The sequence below is a fragment of the Microcaecilia unicolor genome, chromosome 2, assembly GCF_901765095.1.
Source record: "Microcaecilia unicolor chromosome 2, aMicUni1.1, whole genome shotgun sequence".
Lineage (NCBI taxonomy): Eukaryota > Metazoa > Chordata > Amphibia > Gymnophiona > Siphonopidae > Microcaecilia > Microcaecilia unicolor.
In genome coordinates this window covers 164,466,601-164,489,826 of record NC_044032.1, presented here as the reverse complement: position 1 = coordinate 164,489,826, position 23,226 = coordinate 164,466,601, and the positions used below count along the sequence as shown (strand labels likewise).

The window sequence follows — 23,226 nt, the reverse complement described above, 5'->3', positions numbered from 1 at the left end:
ACGAGTTTTCTCGAATCCCTGTATTGGTGGACAATCTGGTCCAATTTGACCCTGGGACGTCCTTTCCAAATTCCTCAGCCACAAAAAGTGCTGACAACGGATGCGTCTCTCCTGGGATGGGGAGCTCATGTCGATGGGCTTCACACCCAAGGAAGCTGGTCCCTCCAGGAACGCGGTCTACAGATCAATCTCCTGGAGTTGCGAGCGATCTGGAACGCTCTGAAGGCTTTCAGAGCTCGGCTGTCCCATCAAATTATCCAAATTCAGACAGACAACCAGGTTGCCATGTACTATGTCAACAAGCAGGGGGGCACCGGATCTCGCCCCCTGTGTCAGGAAGCCGTCAGCATGTGGCTTTGGGCTCGCCGTCTCGGCATGGTGCTCCAAGCCACATATCTGGCAGGCGTAAACAACAGTCTGGCCGACAGACTGAGCCGGATTATGCAACCTCACGAGTGGTCGCTCAACTCCAGAGTGGTGCGCCAGATCTTCCAAGCGTGGGGCACCCCCTTGGTGGATCTCTTCGCATCTCGAGTGAACCACAAAGTCCCTCAGTTCTGTTCCAGGCTTCAGGCCCCCGGCAGACTAGCATCGGATGCCTTCCTCCTGGATTGGGGGGAGGGCCTGCTGTATGCTTATCCTCCCATTCCTCTGGTGGGGAAGACTTTGTTGAAACTCAAGCAAGACCGAGGCACCATGATTCTGATTGCTCCTTTTTGGCCGCGTCAGATCTGGTTCCCTCTTCTTCTGGAGTTATCCTCCGAAGAACCGTGGAGATTGGAGTGTTTTCCGACCCTCATCACGCAGGACGAAGGGGCTCTTCTGCATCCCAGCCTCCGGTCCCTGGCTCTCACGGCCTGGATGTTGAGAGCGTAGACTTTGCCTCTTTGGGTCTGTCAGAGGGTGTCTCCCGCGTCTTGCTTGCTTCCAGGAAAGATTCCACTAAGAGGAGTTACTTCTTTCTGTGGAGGAGGTTTGCCGTCTGGTGTGACAGCAAGGCCCTAGCTCCTTGCTCTTGTCCTACACAGACCCTGCTTGAATACCTTCTGCACTTGTCTGAGTCTGGTCTTAAGACCAACTCTGTAAGAGTTCACCTTAGCGCAATCAGTGCATACCATTACCATGTGGAAGGTAAGCCGATCTCAGGACAGCCTTTAGTTGTTCGCTTCATGAGAGGTTTGCTTTTGTCAAAGCCCCCTGTCAAGCCTCCTACAGTGTCATGGGATCTCAATGTCGTTCTCACCCAGCTGATGAAACCTCCTTTTGAGCCACTGAATTCCTGCCATCTGAAGTACTTGACCTGGAAGGTCATTTTCTTGGTGGCAGTTACTTCAGCTCGTAGAGTCAGTGAGCTTCAGGCTCTGGTAGCCCAGGCCCCTTACACCAAATTTCATCATAACAGAGTAGTCCTCCGCACTCACCCTAAGTTCTTGCCAAAGGTCGTGTCGGAGTTCCATCTGAACCAGTCAATTGTCTTGCCAACATTCTTTCCCCGTCCTCATTCCTGCCCTGCTGAACGTCAGCTGCACACATTGGACTGCAAGAGAGCATTGGCCTTCTACCTGGAGCGGACACAGCCCCACAGACAGTCCGCCCAATTGTTTGTTTCTTTTGATCCCAATAGGAGGGGAGTGGCTGTAGGGAAACGCACCATATCCAATTGGCTAGCAGATTGCATTTCCTTCACTTACGCCCAGGCGGGGCTGGCTCTTGAGGGTCATGTCACGGCTCATAATGTTAGAGCCATGGCTGCGTCGGTAGCCCACTTGAAGTCAGCCTCCATTGAAGAAATTTGCAAAGCTGCGACGTGGTCATCTGTCCACACATTCACATCTCATTACTGCCTGCAGCAGGATACCCGACGCGACAGTCGGTTCGGGCAGTCAGTTCTTCAGAACCTGTTTGGGCTTTAGGATCCAACTCCACCCCCCGAGGGCCCTGTTTGTTCTGTTCCAGGCTGCACTCTCAGTTAGTTGGTAAATTTTTTAGGTCAATCTCAGTTATGTCCTCGCCGTTGCGAGGCCCAATTGACCATGGTTGTTGTTTTGAGTGAGCCTGGGGGCTAGGGATACCCCATCAGTGAGAACAAGCAGCCTGCTTGTCCTCGGAGAAAGCGAATGCTACATACCTGTAGAAGGTATTCTCCGAGGACAGCAGGCTGATTGTTCTCACAAACCCGCCCGCCTCCCCTTTGGAGTTGTGTCTTCCCTTGAAGTGTATTGTCTTGCTACATACTGGACTGGCCGGCTCGAGCCGGTTTCGGGCGGGAAGACGGCCGCGCATGCGCGGTGCGCGCGGGCGCGCAAGGACTAGCAAAGGACTTTGCTAGAGAAGTTTCCGATTGGAGGGGCTGCCGTGGACGTCACCCATCAGTGAGAACAATCAGCCTGCTGTCCTCGGAAAATACCTTCTACAGGTATGTAGCATTCGCTATATGGATGCTTGAAACAAACTGCTATTGGTTTATTAAATTCAATTTATCCTTAATGATAGAAGCCTTTAAGATCTATGCATTAGAATTTTAAATTTTTAACCTGAGTATAGGTTTATGCATTCAGCAGAAATCAGTTATTTCACTAAACAGTACCAGATAATATTTTTACTTTTTATGGTACCAACCATTACTTTCATGAATATGTATGTCATAATCTATAAATTTCATACTTGAAAAATTAAAAGATTAAAAAAATCCAAAAAAAGTATAAAGGATTACAAAAATAAAATGAAAAGAAAACACTTCTATACACCCCATTTAGAATTCTACAGCACTAGATCAAAGCATTACATTTAAGAAGAGTTTCTAATACTTCTGTAAGGTTACATTTAAAGCTGAATTTCCAGTTATAACATATTATTGAATGAAAAATTAAATACTCCTTTTATTAAGGAGCTGCAAAAAGTGGCTTTAGTGCACCCTTACATGAAAATTTCCCACGCGCTAAAGCCATTTTTACCACAGTTGTAAAAATGGCCTTTTGTATTTCTTGTATTAATGGCTATGCGCTAATGTTGTCATTAGCGTGCGGCCATTAAAATATTTTACCACATGAGCATTTACTACCACCCATTTTGTAGGTGATAAGGGCTCACATGGAGGGGCATAATCGAAAGGGGCGCCCAAGTTTTCCAGAGGACGTACTCGCAGGACGTCCCGGCGAAGGGGCGGGGAAACCTGTATTATCGAAACAAGATGGGCATCCATCTTTCGTTTCGATAATACAGTCGGGGACGCCCAAATCTTGACATTTAGGTCGTCCTTAGAGATGGTCGTCCTTAGACTTGGTCGTTCCTGGTTTTCGGCGATAATGGAAACTAAGGACGCCCATCTCAGAAATTACCAAATGCAAGCCCTTTGGTCATGGGAGGAGCCAGCATTCGTAGTGCACTGGTCCCCCTGACATGCCAGTACACCAACCGGGCACCCTAGGGGACACTGCAGTGGACTTCAGAAATTGCTCCCAGGTACATAGCTCCCTTACCTTGTGTGCTGAGCCCCCCAAAACCCGCTACCCACCACTGTACACCACTACCATAGTCCTTACGGGTGAAGGGGGGCACCTAGATGTGAGTACAGTGGGTTTGTGGTGGGTTTTGGAGGGCTCATATTTACCACCACAAGTGTAACAGGTAGGGGGGATGGGCCTGGGTCCGCCTGCCTGAAGTGCTCTGCACCCGCTAAAACTGCTCCAGGGACCTGCATACTGCTGTCATGGAGCTGGGTATGATATTTGAGGCTGGCATAGAGGCTGGCAAAAAATATTGAAAAAAAAATTGTTTGAGGGTGGGAGGGGGTTAGTGACCACTGAGGGAGTAAGAGGAGATCATCCCCGATTCCCTCTGGTGGTCATCTGGACAGTTCGGGCACCTTTTCGTGGCTTGGTTGTAAGGAAAAAAGGACCAAGTAAAGTCATCCAAGTGCTCATCAGGGACGCCCTTTTTTTTCGATTATGGGTTGAGGATGCCCATGTGTTAGGCACGCCCAAGATCCGCCTTCGCTACGCCTCCAACACACCCTCTGGAACTGTGGTCATCCCCACGACGGAAAGCAGTTGGGGACGCCCAAAATCAGCTTTCGATTATGTCGATTTGGACAACCCTGGGAGAAGGACACCCATCTCCCGATTTATGTTGAAAGATGGGCGTCCTTCTCTTTCGAAAATAAGCCTTATGGTATTTCTGCACTAACCAGTTAGTGCGTGTGTTACGTCTGTGCTCCCCTCACCCTCTGGTGGCCAGAACCGGTGGCTGCTGTGGACTATCACCCGTTCCAAACTTTAGCCCAGTCCAGTCTGGATCTTCCAGGCTGCCAGACTTGTCTGTTTTGTTTGACCCTGCACTGCACCTGTAGCTGCCTGATGATTGCTGCATCTGAAGCTCAGCTGCTGCTGGGCTTATTAGCCATTTGGAACCTCTCTGCCTTTGCCTTTGCATTGCGTCTAAGGCCCTGGTATGTTGGTGCTTGTTGCACTTCAGCCTGAGTTTGTTTCCTTGCTCTTGTTCTTGCCTGAAGTCTTGCCTGTTCTAGTTAGTCTGTGTTTAGTTTAGGGTATTGCTTGTTTACTGTATTGCTTGTTTCCCAGTCTTGTGTCTTATTTGTATGTCTTTGTCTAGTTCTGGGTTTATCTGTGTTTGTTCCCTGCTTCAGTGGCTGCTTGCAGCTTTCAGTTCAGTCTCCTGTCTAGCTGTGTTTGTTCCCTGTTTCAGTGGCTGCTCGCAGCTTTCAGTCCTGTCCTTTAGCCTATCCTTTCTCTGCCTTGCTGTCCCTGTGCTGCCTAGCTGTTATCCAGTTCTGCCCTGTCCAGTAAGTCCTGCCGGCCACCTGAAGCCTGGAGCTCAACTCTTGGTGAAAAGTGGCCAGGTGCAGGTGAAGCCTAACTGTTTGTCAGAGTTCTGCCCTGTCTCTAGTGTGGGGTGGTTTTGCCTGCCACGGCCGCTCCTCAGCAGTGGCCCAAGGGCTCACAAACCCAGTTCCAGCTTTGTAAACGTGACAGCATGTTAATGTAGTTGTGCTAATTAGCACGAGAACACCCCACTCTTTGCCCCTTGACACTCCCTCAAAAAAATGTAAAATATTTTTTAGCAGAGACAAATTTTTTAGCACATACTAATTTGGCAGTTACCACAGTATGCCCGAGCACCTCCTGCAAGTGTGCCATTTTTAGCTGGTTAGACATTTGTTGGCACCTAATGCAGCTTAGTTGAAGGGCCTCTAAGTTATTATGGGGCCCTTTTACAAAGGCACGCTGAAAAATGGCCTGCTGTAGTGTAGACGTGTGTTTTGGGCGTGCGCAGAATCATTTTTCAGTGCACCTGTAAAAAAATGCCTTTTTTATATTTTTGCTGAAAATGGATGTGTGGCAAAATGAAAATTGCCGTGTATCCATTTTCGGTCTGAGACCTTACCGCCAGCCATTGATCCAGCAGTAAAGTCTCACGCAGTAACCAGGCGGTAATGACCCACATGCGTCAAATGCCATTTGGCACACATCTGATACGTGCATCCAAAAATAAAAATTATTTTTCGGGCGCACACCAAAAATGAAATTACCGCAAGAGCTACGTGGTAGCCTGGCGGTAACTCCATTTGGGTGCATGTAGACACGCAGCTTAGTAAAAGGGCTCCTATATTTGTACATTTCTATAAAATGAAAAGTAAATGAATAATCACTTACAGATGTAGACAGAAAAGCTATTTCTTCTCTGAGGGAAGACCAGAGAGCCTTTGAAGGTAAACCTATCCACAGAGCACAGATTCAAAATTTATTGTATATCCAAAACATATAGGTGCAGAAAGATCAAATAAAAAAAGACACCTGCACAGCAAATATACTTTTGCTACATATCCAACAGATGAGATCAAAAACTCTCAAAAAATCATATATACAGCAGATGCTCTTGTGCTGGCCATCCAAAAGATGAAATCAGGGACTCGACACAGGGTGATGTTTCAGCAGGATTCACACAGTTTGATGGGTTTTAACAACACCACATCAATAAAGGAAAATAATCATAAACATAAGAACATATTTGGCAGCGGTGCTGTCTGTCCAAAATGTGGAGTGAACATCATGATTAAGGGCATTGGGCACTGGCACAACTTTTACGACACCTTAATAACATCCCCCCCCCCCCCCCCCCCCAAATGATCAATTTGGTAAAAAAGAATCATATTTGAATGTATGTCCAGCAAATTTGCTAGAAGACATGTCTGATTTTATTTTAAGCCATCTGTTAATATTGGTTACTATACCTTTGACCCATGTAGAACGTCTAGATCTATGAAAACAAGTGGCGGTTAAAGCTCATCTTGTTTATAATTTGCCAACTGTAGAAAAGATTATAGAGGCCACTGTAACAATCTATCATCATCATCTTCAGGTTTTATACCACTTCTATGAATGAATCCAAAGTGGTTCACACCCTAAACAAAAAACAGTTAAGGTAGAAATTAAGACTAAAGACCAGTCAGAAATTCCCAAGTCATAATCCAATCCCCCCCCCCCCCCCCAGCTTAATTATAACCATACTATTTATTAATCTTACATATTCAGCCCCCTTTTTCGACAGGTCATAAATTTAGGAATTGAGACATGTAGGTCAGTGTGTCTCAAGTTTAACCAGTATTTTAGAACAGAATCTGCCAACATAAAGCAAAGGTGTTCTCAGAGGACTGCAGGCATATATTCTCACATGTAGGTGATGTCAGCCACGGAGCCCAGTAAGAACTCTGCCATGGTGGACTGCCACTTTAAAACTTTTGAGCCAGTGCCACCAACGCGCATGCGTAAGTGCCTTCCGGCTCAACGCTCAAGCGCAGGACCAGCAGTACAATACTAAAGCTAAGAAGACAACTCCAAGGGGAGGTTGGAGGGATGAGAGAGTATATGCCTGCTGTCCTCAGAGAACACCTGCTACAGGTAAGTAACTTTGCTTTCTCCAAGGATAAGCATTCATATTCTCACATGTTGGACTCACTAAATGCCAGGCTCACAATATAATAAAGAACCTGGCAACTAAGAAGAAAGTGACCCTAGTGGAAAAAAAGGGCAGGAAGGCGAGCTGACATTTAAGTAGTATAAAGATGTTGCAGGACAGCTTGTCCAAACCAGCTATCCCACCTAGAATACTGTTCCATTTTGGGTCTGAGACCTTACTGTCAGCCATTGACTTAGCAGTAATGTCTCACTTGTTAAACATGTGGTAATCATCTATGCTTGTAGAATGACGATTACCGCCTATTTTTTACCACGCACCAGAAAATAAAAATTATTTCCCGGTGCGCATAGCAGATGCACGTCAAAAATGAAATTACCTCAAGGGCCACATGGTAGCCGAGTGGTTAGTCCAAATTGACGCATGTTGGGCATGCGTAGGCACCTACGCGGCTTAGTGAAAGGGCCCCTAAGTCTTAGGAACGCTAAAATCCCTCTCTTAACACTCCCCCTTTAGATTTGGATGCACTGCAGATGAACAGCATAGAAAAATGTCTGAAAAATAGGTTTCAAAAACCTGATTTGGATGTTTTTGTGAGAAAAACGTCCAAATGCCGCATTATGCCAGTTTTTAGACTTTTTTTCCCTTTTAAAAATGAGCTCCATAGTCATCCGGCCTTTCCATAGTATCCAACTTCTCACTGCTTACAACATCTACATTTTCATGCCCCAGTTCTTCCATAGTGGCCATATTTATCTTCCTTTTTCACATCCCCTTACTCTAGCCTGAGAGAATGATAACCTCCTTTGCTTCCTGTTTGCCTCTTTCTTTTAGATCTTTCTATCTGATTCTAAACCTGATTTTTTTTCTAACACTTCTCCAAGCTACACAATTTTATTTTTTGTAGCTTCAAGGCAATAGAATATTACTATTTGTTAGAGGATGATGTAATACTGTTCATTTTGGAGCTACTTCATCAAAAGCCAATGTTACCCTGCCTATCATCTAATGCTACAGTTTCCCATTCCTCTATGTTAATCTTCTCTCTCACTGTCCTAAGTTTAACACTGTTCGCTTCACATTACCTACCACAAACATTATCATAATATGATCTGATCATGGAATTGATCTCCTTTTATGACTGAAAGACCTCAGTTAGCCACAAGGGCCCCCGTCACAAATAACAAATCCAGTGTACCCATGATAATTGTATGGGAATGTTTACTAACTGAACTAAATCTGCTGCAAGAGTTCTCAACCCAATCCTCAGTACATATCTAGCCAGTCAAGTTTTCAGGATAGTCACTATGAATATGCATGAGATAAATTTGCATGCACTGCCTCCATTGTAGATGTCTGAAAACAGATATTGTGCATGTACTGCCTCCATGTTCATTGTGGATGTCTGGAAACCTGATTGGCCAGATATGTCCTACGAACTCGGTTAAGAATATCTGATCTAGATACAAAATCAAGAGCTGTGCCTTTCCATTTTCAGCTACAATATATCCGCATGAGCACTAAAATCCCCCCTTACTAAACTATTCAGTAGGACCTTTATTGGCTGCCGTTTGAAGCCTATGTTTAGTTAGTTGTCTAGTATTTCAGGCTTTGTGTTTGAATGGGCCATTATACTTACAAACTGTATTGTAGTCATATGAGCCAACCAGAAGGCAGAGGTCTTCCCAGCAGTCATAACTGAATGTGTCATTATCATGCTAAACTTCAGTGTACCAGAGTATATGCATGTGCTGTTCAAGTGCCTTATTTGTGGAATGTGTTGCTGTTGGATACTGTTGGACTTCTTTCCTTCTGGAAGAAAGCAAAAACTTGGCTATTTGGTGTACATTTGAACTGTGTTGGGGGTTGGAAGGAAGAATTGTATCCTATAGTATGGGGGGAAGGAGGTTGTTCATGTACTAGGTTGGGAGAGGACAGGATTGTGATGTGGCTTTCAAAGCAGTTTGCAGTACAACTTGAGGTACAGCATCAGGAAGGTGGGAGTTTAGGCCAAGATACTTGATCTAAAAGTTTTACCAGCATATTGTATCTGTTACCCAGTTTGCCTTCGCATTTATTCTCCCGGCACCTAAATTTCAGTGTCTTTTTGAGAATTTATCCTTATATGTATGTAATAAGGGGTTAAATATTTTTTTTTTACTCACCTCGGGCTCCGGGATCCGCGGGGGCTGCTCGGGGGCTGAAAGTTAGGAGGAGCGCTGCAGGGAGCAGCGTTGAGTTTTTTTTAAACCCGGGGACGTTTGGGCACGTCCCCGGGTCAGATGGGGCCAGCGGGCTTTTCCTTCCTCGGGGGCGCCGCTGTTCTTCATGGCCGGGAGCGCCGAAGAGTGAGGGAGGCCTGTTCGGAGGCCCGAAGATTTTAAAGAAGATGGCCGGCGATTCGCGAGTAAAGAACGCCGGCGCGAGTCTGCATGAGGCGGCGCGCCTCATGCACGAATCGCGAACGCGCGTCTTCGCGGGTAGGCCGAAGCCGGGGCCTAAATTTTGGGCCGGTTTCGGTTCTTTTTATTTTTGGATCCGTTTTCGCCTCAGGACGTCCGGGACCGGAACCGATGGCAGGCGTTTGGTGAGGGAAAAATCCTGGATCAGGTAAGGGGTCACTTGACCCAAAATGTTAATTGGTTGATTTTAAATTTGTGTAAATTGCGTTTTTTATTTTTAAAAATTCGGGGTTTTGAGTTTTTTAAATTTGGTTTTCAGTTTTGGGGTCGGGGAATTTTTGGGGATTTTTGTGGCGGGTTAGATTTTGAATTTGAATATTTTTAGTGGGGGTTTTTGGTAGGGTGCTGTTTAAAGGGGGTTCTGAAAGAGTTAATTTTTTGTATTCGACGGGGTAGGTTTAGAGGGGGAAGTTTGAATTTTTGGGATATTTTTTGAATTTTTTTTGGGATTTTTAAAAGGGGTTTTGGGGGAAAATAGTGAGGTATGGGTTAAAAAGGGTTAAATTTAAATTTTGAAATTACAGCTAGATAGGGAATGAAAGGGTTAGTGAATATGGGAATTTTGGGGTAGATTGGAAAATGTTTAATTGGGTTTTTATTTTAATTATTGATTTCCCATTATTTTCTATGGGAAATCAGTAATTAAAATGGAGATTTAGCACTGCTGGCCAAGATTCCGCCGGTCAGCAGTGAAGCTCGGAATGTTGAGAGTGATGGCTGATTGGTTGGGAAGGGCTTGGAATGTGACTGAAAGCTCCGTATCCCTGGTTACGGAGTCATTGGCGGTTGGCAGAAGGAGTTGGGACAGCGAGGAGAGCAGATGTGTGTTGGTGGAGTGGATTTTGTGTGAGGTAGAGGAAAGATAGCTAGATTAAATTGGATTTGGGAAGAGTGGTGATTAGAAAAAAGGGAGTTCAGTGGAAGATTATATTAAGTAAAAGAGTGATTGTTTTATCATTTAATAGTTTAGGGGAATTTTAGGAAAGTTAGGATTTAAGTTAGAATTGGAAATATAATTGTTGGGGTGGAGATTGGAGAGTATTGGGAATTAATTGAATGTGTGATTTAAAGTGTTGGAATTTATATTTTGAATGTTTTGAATGATATAATATAGGTTAAGTGTTATCTAAAAAGTTTATAAATTAAGAAGTGATTGATTGCATTGGAGTGTGATTGAAAAGAATCTATGATCCTGAAATCTTGCGTCACTCCTTCAGTAGTATAGGACATAAAGAAAAACATTAGCATAGGGGATCTAGCATAGGAAAATTTAATTATTTTGATTTTAAAGCTAGTTGACCCAGTCTTTCCAAATAAAGATCCCTTTAGTAAGGAACATCCTAAAATATATGTAAGAAGCTAGGGTTTTTCTCCTATTTAAGTTATTTAAGAGAGGTTTAGGAGGAAGATACAGAGGACGCTGCATCATCTAAGAAAAAAACAACAGGCCCCCACGCAAGAAAGACCTTTGGTGTGAAGCAAGAAGTGAGACTGAGCGACGCACTAAAAGGAAAGTGACTGTCAAAAAGGAAAGAAAGAGGGTAGAAAAGAGAGGTACTTACCTGGATCCGACGGGAGGGGGAAGGGTGATTCTGAAAAACAAAAGGAAGTCAACACAAAGTATCAATTCTTGAAAGTTTGGGAAAATTGAGAAAACATTATTTCACATTTCTTTTAGAAGGTAATAGTTAATCTAAAAATACTTATCTGATATCGTGTAGCTGGGAGGTGAAAGGTTAACCTGTTGATAACAAAAACACAAGTTAAAATAAACCTGACATTGCTGTAGCATAACAGTTGAATATTGTAGCATAAATAAGGGGTCTTAATTTAGGGTTTGAAAGAGTTATATTTCACTGTTTTGTTTAACTTTTAATTTGAATAAAACCAATTTATTATAAACACCAAGGCTTGCTTCTTTCAAATCTGACCGAGCCTAACAAATTAGTTTTTTTCCTCCCATCTCTAGCATAGACTTGGGACGAGGATAGTGAACTGTGTCCTGTCCCTTTGCTCCAGGGTGGGTGACATTCCCCTGGCTCGACTACAGGAAAAAGGGGAATTCTGTCACCAAAAAGCTGAAGATCAAGCTTCCCGGAGCAGGGGGTCCGGATTACATGTATAAGTAATGGCTTTTCTAAAATCACTACTTAATATATATTGGGCTGTTTGCATGCATACATGCTCCACAAGCCTTCTAAAATGATCTCTTTAACTAGCTTCTCTTATTGATCTATAAGTGTATTCACTCTGCTGCTCCCCAGTACCTCTCCACTCTCGTCTCTCCCTATGCCCCCCCTGGAGTACTCCATTCTGTAGATAAATCTCTCTTATCCGTGCCTCTTCTCCTCTACTGCTAATTCTAGACTCTGTTCATTTTGTCTTGCTGCACCCCATGCCTGGAATAGACTTCCCGAGCCTGTGCGTCTGGCCCCCTCTTTGGCCGTTTTCAAGTCCAAACTTAAAGCCCACCTCTTTACCACTGCTTTTGACTCCTAACCACTTCTAATTACCCTGTCCTTTAACCTCACCTATTATTCCCTTACCCTTATTTGTTCTGTTTACCTGTCTTATCTAGACTGTAAGCTCTTTGAGCAGGGACTGTCTTTTTTGTGTATGGTGTACTACTACTACTACTTAACATTTGTAGAGCACTACTAGGGTTACGCAGTGCTGTACAGTTTAACAAAGAAGGACAGTCCCTGCTTAAAGGAGCTTACAATCTAAAGGATAGTGTACAGCGCTGCATATGCCTTGTAGCGCTATAGAAATGATAAATAGTAGTAGTAGTGAGCTGACACTCCCTCCCTCATGTCTCAAACAGAATGAGTAAAATATATATCCAGAAAATGCAAGTGAATCATAAATTGCAGTCTAATGATAAAATGAAGGGGTTAGAGTAAAAGGGGGGGGGGGATAATACCTTAGAGTGAATAAAAGATGATAGGCAGTGGACTGATAATAACTTATCTACTTACAGCTTTTTTGAAGAAATTCACCTAAGGTAGTGTGTACAGCAACTTAAGAAAGCCAAGTATCTATTGAGTCTTTTGAATCTGTTAACTAGACAAATATTTAAACATGATTGATTTATCTTTTCTTCTCTTCAGTACTGGTTCATTTATTTATCGTCTTATCTTTTCACAGCTCTGATAGCCATTGGACGATACAGCTTGACCATAGAGACTGTGGATGTTGGATGGTGTAAAGAAATTTCAGATCAGGGAGCCACTCAGATTGCACAGAGCAGCAAATCTCTCAAATATTTGGGACTGATGAGATGTGATAAGGTAAGAGAGTTTATCTCAGAAATCTTTTGTGAATGTACATCTGTAGAAGATATATTGTAAATTTTACCTCTATTAAAATCTGTTACAATTAGATCCATAAAAGGTGTTCATTATTACCAAACAGTTGTTTAGTTAATGGACTTAATTTCAAGCTACGTTGAAACACAACAAACAGGGATTTTTTTTTTTTGTTACATTTGTACCCCACGCTTTCCCACTCATGGCAGGCTCAATGCGGCTTACAAGGAGAGCTGCCTGTGCCTGAAGTGGGAATCGAACTCAGTTCCCCAGGACCAAAGTCCACCACCCTAACCACTAGGCCACAGATTTAATTGAGCAAACATAAATTGTATATTAATCCTATGACTTCATATGACCTACAGCTATGACCACATGATAAAACTGGAAACAGGTTAAGATAGTGACTGGATGATAAGAAAAATGCCAGGCTCTATTAGGCGTTCGTGACCAGAGGGAAAGACAAAGTCTTATTAAAACCTACCCATCTTTCCCGTCTGCTGCCCTATCATAGTACAAATTATATAACTTCCCAGCAATAACAATGTCTCTATCAACTATAACTGTAGAATCTCAATCTATCATCAGACAAACATGCCCCATTCAAATCAGGAATTATTGTAAATATTTTAGGACCATCAGAATGGCATATTTCATACTTATGGGGCAGGCTCTCCACAAAGTGGATGAACACTAAATCCCACGAGGTTAAAGATGCGCAAAAAGAAGTGGGAAGTGGTCCACTTCCCACTTCTTTTTGTGCATATTTCATACTTAGTCAGTTGGCTCCTTCCAATGCCTTTAATCCTCATCGGTCCATTTTTTTATAAAACATGGTGCTTAGCAGATCTCAATAATGCATAGTGAATCTTAATGCTTCATTAAGGAAAATATGTAATTTTGCTTAGCATTTGAGCTTTCAAGCAAAAACGGACACACTGCCGCCATGGCCTGGTCTCATTAAATTCTTCAGGGAAGCAGTCCATTAATAATGGTGCTTCACTTTCTTCACATTATTAGGCATGCCCAGTTACACCAACCATTGAGCTATCATAGGGTCCCTCATACTAAGGGCTTACTGCAGGTTGCACTGAGGTGTCCTGCATAATTTTGCACTCTGTGCACACATCACATGCTAAAACAAAATTTCTTGCTTTTGTAGAGAGGATATGTCTGGGGGCAGAGAGGGGCGTTTCTATGCTGATAAGTTAGCACGAGCCCTTATCACCTACAAAATAGGTGGGAGTAAGGGCTCACATGCTAATCTTTTTTAATGGCCACATGCTAATGGCATTTTTTCTCTGCAGAGAATTTGGCACAAAATTATCAGTATGCCTTTCATTTTATCTATATGAAAGATATTAAAAGGATTCACATTTCTGATGATCTGCAGAATATTCACTAATAGGAACATAGAAGCAGAGAAAGGGCATCCAGTCTGCCCATCCATATCATTCACTGTCTCTTTGTTCAAACTCTGTTAATGGAGTTTCCTCTAGGAAGTGAGGAATCCATGCAGCCACAAGCCATGTTAATATATTCCATGTTTAATCCTCCCCCCCCCCTTTCTTGAAGGGTAGAGAATATATCAGGCCACTGTGTTCTGTTTATAAAAGCTTACTCCATTTAATATGCATGGAAAGCTATGCTTGTATGCAGAAAAAAAAAAAGGGAAACACATAAATAAATACTTTTAAATAGTTGCCAGTGCCACTAAAGTACTCTTTGTGACTACATTTCTTTGGAATTTCTTTGATATGGGGTTGACATAAATAAGAATTTAGAGGCGTCGGGAATCCTCTCAAGAAAAGATCAGAAGAGCTGCTAAGTTGGGTGAAGGCAAGCTCTGTTTGATTCCATTGATTATCTAACTAACTGGCTTCAGGCTACAAGTCGGAGCAGAGGCAATTTGTTATTGATTCAAACCATGGATATAATTAAATGAATTCATTTCTCATCAAACTGCCATCACCAAGTCTTGACCTTTTTCTTCTTTATGTGCCTTTCCTTCCAAAACACACTATACAGGATCAAAATGTTCACTATGCTTAAATGCTATTTTGTTTGCAAAGATTATTGGAAGTATTCACTTTAAAACTACTTACCTTTAAGAAATGAAATCTAATAACATCTTTTAAAGTCTTGTGTTTTGTACTTCATTGCATATGGATTTTTATTATTGTGTATAATTGTGTATAATTTTGGATAGCTAACGGTTTTTATGTTTAGCTAAAACCTCTGTGAGTAGCCTTTCTGACAACTTTTATCATTTTTTATTTAAACAAAGTAAATCATTCTTTCTAATTTATGAATAGTTTTAGAGAGAAAGCATCTGTATACTTGCATATGAACATTACAAGGGTAATTTTCTAACTGTCCACATTGGTTAAAACTACATGTTTCTTTTCATATCCTAGCCATTGCAGGATTTGCGAAGTAAAAGTATGCACATACTGTAATTTCACTTTGAAAATTGTCCCACAAAATTTCCACTTGCACATTTACATTTGCTAATTCATGCAAAACCTTTTTCTGAGTAAAAATACTCAAGTAGTTTTGAAAGCTTGTGGGCAAAGTTCCGAGCCCCAGTGCAGAAGTGCTGCCCCCTACAGTGATTAAAAGTATGTGTGTAATGACATTCTGCACACACATTTAGCTGCATACAGGGTGGGCAATTTTATAAAAGCCAACTTGTACAGTAAAAGTTCTGCTTTTCCCACGGAAATGCCTTTGAAACCTGTGCTTTGTGGTGGTTAATTCTATAACAGGGTACCTCTGTTGGCATTCCATAAAGTTGCCTTTTACAAAGGCAACATTGATATCTATCTGCCTTTATAAACTAGACCACCCTCAGCCATCCCCAGTAACTCACAAATATGCACGCACAAACTTATACCTGCTTTAAAGCAGGGGTGTAGCCAGACTTTGACGGCAGGGGGGTCCAGAGCCCAAGGTGAGGGGCACATTTTAGCCCCCCCCCCCGGCTGACCACCCCCCCTTCCCACCGCCAACCCTCTCCCGCCGCGTACCTTTGCTGGCGGGAGACCCCCAACCCCCACCAGCCGAGGTTCTCTTCTCGGCCGCACGGCATTGCTGACACCCCCCCCCCCCCGCGGCAACCCTCTCGACCCCCCCCCTTCCCACCACCAACCCTTTCCCACTGCGTACCTTTGCTGGCGGGGGACCCCAACCACCGCCAGCCAAAGTCCTCTTCTCGGCAGCACTGCATTGCCGAATGATCTGACCAAGTTTGAATTGGTTTCTGTGCGTGCGTCTGACATCCTGCACGTACAACGTGCAGGACGTCAGACGCATGCATAGAAACTTGATCAGATCATTCAGCAAGCAACGGTGCGCAGTCGAGGAGAGAACTTTGGCTGACGGGAGTTGGGGTCCCCCGCCAGCAAAGGTACGTGACGGCGGCAGCAGGGGAGGGTTGGCAGCGGGAAGGGGGGTCGAGAGGGTCGCGGCAGAGGGGGTCCAGGGCCAAATCTATGGGGGCCCAGGCCCCCGTGACCCCATAGTAGCTACGCCCCTGCTTTGAAGAAGGAATGCATGTACTCACATATTATAGAAACTAATCACATATATCGTGACTCTGCTCCTGCTCCATCCAGAATAAACCCCCAGAAACACTTTCATGTCATCTTGTTGAGTGCATACTTACACATATTTGGCCGCACAATTTTATAACTTCTCTTTCCCACATGTAAGCCATGCTTTACAGATGGAATATGTTACAGTTGTGGTTCTAACACATTTATAAAGGGAAAGGGAATAGGATTTCTTTGGTTACAATCAAAGGGTTTACATATTATATACAGGTACTTATTTTTTAACTGGAGGAATGGAGGGTTAAATGATTTGCCCAGTGTCACAAGGAACTGCAGAGGTAATTGAACCTGGTTCTCAGGCCACTGCACTAACCATTAAGCTACTCCTCTACTTAGTACATAAGTATTGCCATACTGGGACAGACTGAAGGTTCATCAAGCCCAGCATCCTGTTTCCAACCGTGGCCGATCCTGGTCACAAGTACCTGGCAAGATCCCAAAACAGTACAATACATTTTATGCTGGTTATTCTAGAAATAAGCAGTAGATTTTCCCCAAGTCCACTAGAAAATATATTTGCTCGTGTGTTCATTGTATATGGACATATTTCATGCATATTGATTGTCAATATCTAAAAAGCCAATGGAACATAAAGATAGGTTTGGAAACCACTATTTAGGAAATAGTTGAATAATCTGTGGACAGAGAGAAAATATGCTTAATAGCATTAAAGAGTCTATGTAAACAAGTAACTATGGGGACCAAGATGGCAGTTGAGATGGCAGTGCAAACTGAGCCAGCATTGTTTGTGGAGCAAGCTAAAACCTGAATCATTGCCTTGCCGAAATACATAGGTAAAAGGGAGGGGGTAACACATCTTTATCCCCTTGCAAGACGTTTCTGTCTGCCAATTGGTTCAGCTCAGGGAGAAGGAGTAGCTATGTATTTTCTTAGGTCAGCAAAATCCTGCCACAGGTCGTGATTAGACAAGATAGAGAAATGGTTGGTTATTCTCAAGACATGCAGTGTTGCCCTGATTAAGGTCAAGGACATTTCTCATAGAAAAATGAAGAATCTAGAGATCCAGGTTAAGAAATGATACAGCAGTAACATACGTTAAATGGCAATAACGTGCATTATATTATCGTAACACACGTTAAGTTACCACAGGATACATAATAATGAGACGCAAATGTCTCATTATTATATAAATCGAATAACTCAGCTTGCAGTAAATTCTGCAAAGCTGCATTAATCCTGGAAAAATAACTCCAGCTCAAATATAGTGTTATTTTTCCTCCCCAGAGCATTTGTGGCCCAATGCTCTAGAGAGCATTCTTAAAGGGGTCAATAGTAACTAATCTCAACCCACCACCACCATCATCATCAGACCCCAACCCATGAAGGCATTACTTACACCCCTCCCCCCAGAGGTTTCCCTGATGTCTAGGCTAAGCGGGCAGGAGCAATCCCCAGTTGCTCCTGCTCGCTCTGGCACCAGATTCAAAATGACATTGAGTTTTTATATGGCACCTTACCCCTAGCTTTAGTCGTTCAAGACTACCAATAGCTGTCAACCAGCGACATTTTGAACCTGGAACTGGAAGAGGCAGGAGTGCATGGAAACCCTCCCAGGGGAGTAAGTATTACCTTCAGGGGTGAGTAAGGAGGGTAAGATTGTTTGGGTCCAATGGTAGAGAGGAGACTCTTTACTTCAAGGAGTTAGGGGTGCAATTACCACTGACCCCTTTAAGAATGCTCTCCAGAGCCTCAGGCTGCGTATTTGCAGCCTCATGCCAAGGGAAGGAAGAATAACCCTGCTTGCAAAGCTGATCACAAGTTACTTTATTCATGTACCATGGGAGTCAGTAACCTGTAGTACTGAGATACTAGAGGTTAGTGACTTCTGTGCCAATTTTTACCACATCTTAGTAACTACCCACCTTATTTTCCATTTAGTAAATAGGGAAATAGGGTGATAGTGAGATGGAATGGTGAGATCAACGGTGTGTTGTTTAAGGACAATGTTTCCAGGCTGAGGGGAAGATGCCTGCAGAAAGAGTATTTTTAATAATGGGGGAGGGGGACAAGACCAATTGAGAGTCCTCAAAAATGATGAAGGGAAACAATCATCAAAGGTAAAAAGAATCGTATAGAAACATAAAAGATTTAAGCAGATAAAGACCATATGGCCAATCCAGTCTGCCCATCCATGATCTACACTCCCTATCACTCCCTTAGAGATCCTATGTAGTTGTTTCAAGCTCTCTTGAATTCAGATACTGTTTTCGCTTCTACCACTTCCACTGGGAAGCCGTTCCATGAATTGACCACTCTTTCTGTGAAGAAGCATTTGTCATGTTACTTCTGAGTCTATCTCCTTTCCCCTTCATCCTATGCCCCCTTGTTCCAGAGCTTCCTTTCCATTGGAGACTTGCCTCCTATACATTTATGTATCATATTTCCCTTCTCCCGCACTTCTTCCAAAGTATACATAGTGAGATCTTTAACTCTGTCCCCCTACGCTTTATGACGAAGACCGCTGACCATTTTAGTAGCTGCCCTCTGGACCGACTCCATCCTGTTTATATCTTTTTGAAAGTGCGGTCTCCAGAATTGTACATAGTATTCTTAATGAGGTCTCACCAGAGTCTTATACATGGGCAACATCAGCTCCTTTTTCCTACTTCCCTTTCCTCTCCCTATGCGCCTAAGCATCCTTCTAGCTTTCGCCATCGCCTTTCCTACCTGTTTGGCCACCTTAGGATCATCACATATGATCACACCCAAGTTCTGCTTCTCTTTCATTCACAAAATTTCTTCATCCCCTAAACTGTACCATTCTCTCAGGTTTTTGCAGCCGAAATGCATGACTCTGTATTTTTTAGCATTAAATCTTAGCTGCCAAATTCCAGACCATTCCTCTAGTTTTGCTAAGTCCTTTCTCATGTTATCCACACCATTATCATTGATTTGTCTTGAAAACAAGCATTGGATTCCCTTTTACAAATTTGTCCCATGCTGTTGTAGTGCATGCATGTATGTATGCATTAGGATTTATTAACCACCTTCATATGTTGCCTCTCCCTTGCTCAGGCTCCACTATGTGCTTTCCTGTATGCAGGAGTAAAGTGATTTGGTAGCAGTGTTAGTCCACTTTTAAAGGTAATAAATAGAAATAAAATAAAACATAGAAGAGAAAATAAGATGTCATCTTATTTTCTTTTCTCTGTTTTGTTTTATTTCTATGTATTACCTGCATGCAGGAAAGCTTTTCCTTTTCCTGCAACGATATGCAGGAGATTCTCTACCTTGATATGGAGAACAGAGTTACAAAAAATCCCATCGTTTCCATCATTTCCCTCCTGTAGCTGTGTGTGTGTCCAGCCACTTACTTTCATTATAAGTACTGGGGATACTCTATGCAGTTAGCAGTTCGATGTGGGAGGTAATTATTCGCTTCATAAATGAATGAGTGCAAGGCTCCCTCCTTTTCTCTCCATGCAACCTAATAAGTCTCTTAGGGGCCCTTTTACAAAGGTGCAGTAGGCTCTATGTGTGTGCCACATGTACCAAAATGAGACTACCTCCAGGCTAGCACACCCCCCTGGCGGTAATTTTGGATTTGGCATGTGCCCATACTGCCGGGGCAGATTATTTCCTACTGTATGAGGCATTTCCAGCGTTAATCGCCAGTTGGTGCACACCGACCGGTCACCATGTGTATAGCACATGAGCCCTTACCACTAGATCAATGGGGGCATTAAGGGCTCAGGCCATAAATAGGCATTCGCTGGTTTGAATTTTATTGCAGGCCCTTTTCCAGGTCCATTGAAAAAAGCTTTTTTTTCCCAGACGTGGTAAAAACTGGTCTGGCGCTCACCAAAAACACGCGCCCATACTACCGCAGGCTACTTTTTGCCATGGCTTAGTAAAAGGACCCCTAAGTGTTAGTGAGTCCCCTTCAGTCTGTCTGCTAGCCTTTGCATCTCCCTCTAGGTAGGTTGGAACATTTTCAGGTACCTTTGGTTGCTAAAAGCTTTGTTCCAGCCCAACAAATATCTGTCTGAATTACTTTGGGCCCTGTTTACTAAGGTGCACTAGAGTTTTTAGTATGCGCTAACCGTGTAGATACCCTTAGGAATATTATGGGCATCTACACGATTAGCATGCGCTAATGCGTAGCGCTTGCTAAAAACAATAGTGAGCCTGTAGCGTAAACAGGGCCCTTTATTTTTAATTCTTTTTGTTCTTCTTTACTAATTAAACCCACAGAATTTTTATAAAGATTGAAATCTTTATGTTTACAATTTATTCACTATGGCTTCTGTTTTAGAAGCATCCCCACATGTAAATAGTGGCCTTTTTTGTGTGGTCCTAAATACCATCTTTATTTTGAATCTATTTTATTGATTCAAGTGGAAAACATTAAACATCAAGAGGAATTATTACATTTCCATTTGCTTACCCCACCCCTCTCTTGCCAACCTCCCTTTCCCTTTCCAAGCCATTTAGGGAGCCAATATTCTGAAAGAACAAAGAGAAGCATACCATGTGGCTTTGGTTCTTGAAGCTACATGAGAATTCCACTACAGGATAGTGGATTTTAAACCTGTAGATCGCCTACCTATGTAAGCAGCAATCTGAGAATGCTGCTATTTACACATGGTGAGCCACACCACAACTAGATACCAAGGGAGTGTGGAGAGGGCGTGAGCGAAAGACCTGCATAAGGGCGCACTAAGACCACCTGTTACCACAGCTTGGTAAAAGGACCTCTGAGATGATTCCAGTAGCGTACCAAGGGGGCTCAGCCCCGGGTGCAGGCAGCAAGGGGATGCATGGAGCAGATGCGTGGCTGTCGGCTCTGCCGGTCCCCTGCCCCCTCTAACGTTACTTCCTGTTATGGGGCAGGGGACCGGCAGAGCCGATAGCTGTGCAACTGTTCTTCGCACCTCTTTGCTGGGAGGAAAGGTCAGGTGTGGTTCACCTTGGGGAAAATGATGCACTGAGGGGCACAGAGGTGACCCGCTCCAGGCGGCGAACAAGGTAGGACACTACTGGATGATTCTGCACCTAAGGAATTCATATATATGTTGGAAACTGTAGGCAATAATGATGATGAGCCCATAGGGACTCCAGAGTGCATTTTCCATGGTTTAGATAGTGCCCCATCAACTTTAAATGAATATTTTCTATTAGATAGAAAGCCTCTTAACCAGTCTAGCACTTTACCTGCAATTCCTGTTCCACTCAGAGAAGACAACAGTAATGAATGAAACACCAGATCAAATGCGATGTAAGGAAAATCTGTGTAATGATTGCTTGATGTCCTGAACTAAATATAATTATGCTTCTGAAATTAAGACAATAATGTGCCCATACTTGAAACTACAAGAAAATTCAATTGAGAAAAATTCCAAATATAATATTCCAAGAAATTTGACAATTTGCCTGCTACATAGCTCTGTAATAATTTTCAAAAAGAGGGATATTTGCAATTGGGTGGTGATCAGTCAAAACATCTCTCTTTTCAGAATTATATTCCCTGAAACTTGATATTCAAACATTTAACTGATTAAATTGGTGCTACTGAATATACCCAGTTGAAGTTAACTGAATAACGTACCCATTTAACTGTAGACCAGGTAATTCTTTGACCAGTCTTAGAGGGTATTTTTATAACAAGGGATTAGGGCTGTCAAGGCTTTTAGGTGCATAAATTGAACTGCTTTATAAAGGCAAAGTACTGTCTTATAAAATTACCTCCCTGAAACCTCTTACATAAAGTTACATCTGTTGCAAGGCAGGAGTAACTTTGTGCTTCTAGTACTAATGGCTGAACATATGCACATATAAAATACATTCATATTCGTCCTTCCTCACTCTCCACTTTTTCTCCAAGCCAAGGAACAGATACACGTATATCACATCAAAGTAGGTACTAGAAGGGCAATTCTGTAATGTAGACACCTACAATTATGTGCTGCTCGCAGATGTAAATGCCTAATACTGGTGCTTATGCATATAAGAGCACACTTATCTATGAATTGCCAACAGGGTGCCTACAAGCTATTCTGCTAATACCCACTTAATTTACATAGTGTGTATTTCCAAGGGAACATACATAGGGGCTGGACATGTGTGTGACTCCTAGTTACCTATGTAAATTAGAAAATGCTATAAGTTATACACATCCATGCTGCACATAGGCATCTCAGAACTAGAAGGAACCTCACTAGGAAGAGGTAAATATTCATACTATAATCAAAACCGGAACCAATCCCAAAATTATCAACGTAGGGCTCTAGTACTTAGAAAGTAAGGGATGAATTTAAAGGAGTTTAGGGGAGTCCAGTATACGCTGCACCTGTAGCAGAGCTTCAATCTCAATACACCAAGCTAAAAAATGTCTTCTTATTCACTTTAGCAGAGACACTTATACTATTGATCAAGTTCACAATTAGTGCATCGATTAAAGGATATATATATATTTTATTTTTTACACAGTTATCGGAGTAATTTAAGGAGATTTGTGATGTATAGAGCAGTCATGTGAGCCATTTTTCAACTTAGTGCATTGAGATTGAAGCTCTGCTGCAGGTGCAGCTCATACTGAACTCCCCTAAACTCCTTTAAATTCATCCCTCACATTCAAAGTACTAGAGCCCTACGTTGATAGTTTGGGGATTGGTTCCAGTTTTGATTCTAGCACTTAGGCATCGGCACTTATGCAAGATCTATGGGTGATATAACAGCAGGCATGTAAATGTAATGTGTACCAATTCCAATATGCTAGTATTTTATAATGGAGTCTGTGGACCCAGATTCCATTATAGAATAAGCTCCCAGCATGCACACTTAGGGAGTCTAAATAGAGGCTTCTAGTTGTAGAATTGCTCTCTATGTCCCAGGGTAATTTGATAAGTGCCCACTTTAAGTGCATAAAATGCTGCTATGTGCACCCAA

The 23,226-nt window shown here is 42.8% G+C and overlaps 1 protein-coding gene across 1 annotated transcript in view; it reads left to right on the top strand.

The window, feature by feature from the left end:
• FBXL17 (F-box and leucine rich repeat protein 17) overlaps positions 1-23,226 on the top strand; it is a 679,280-nt gene that overhangs the window by 619,723 nt on the left and 36,331 nt on the right. The window contains exon 8 of the mRNA XM_030193453.1: positions 12,543-12,685. Within this exon, the coding sequence (XP_030049313.1) occupies positions 12,543-12,685 (143 nt within the window). The remainder of the gene's footprint in view (positions 1-12,542; positions 12,686-23,226) is intronic.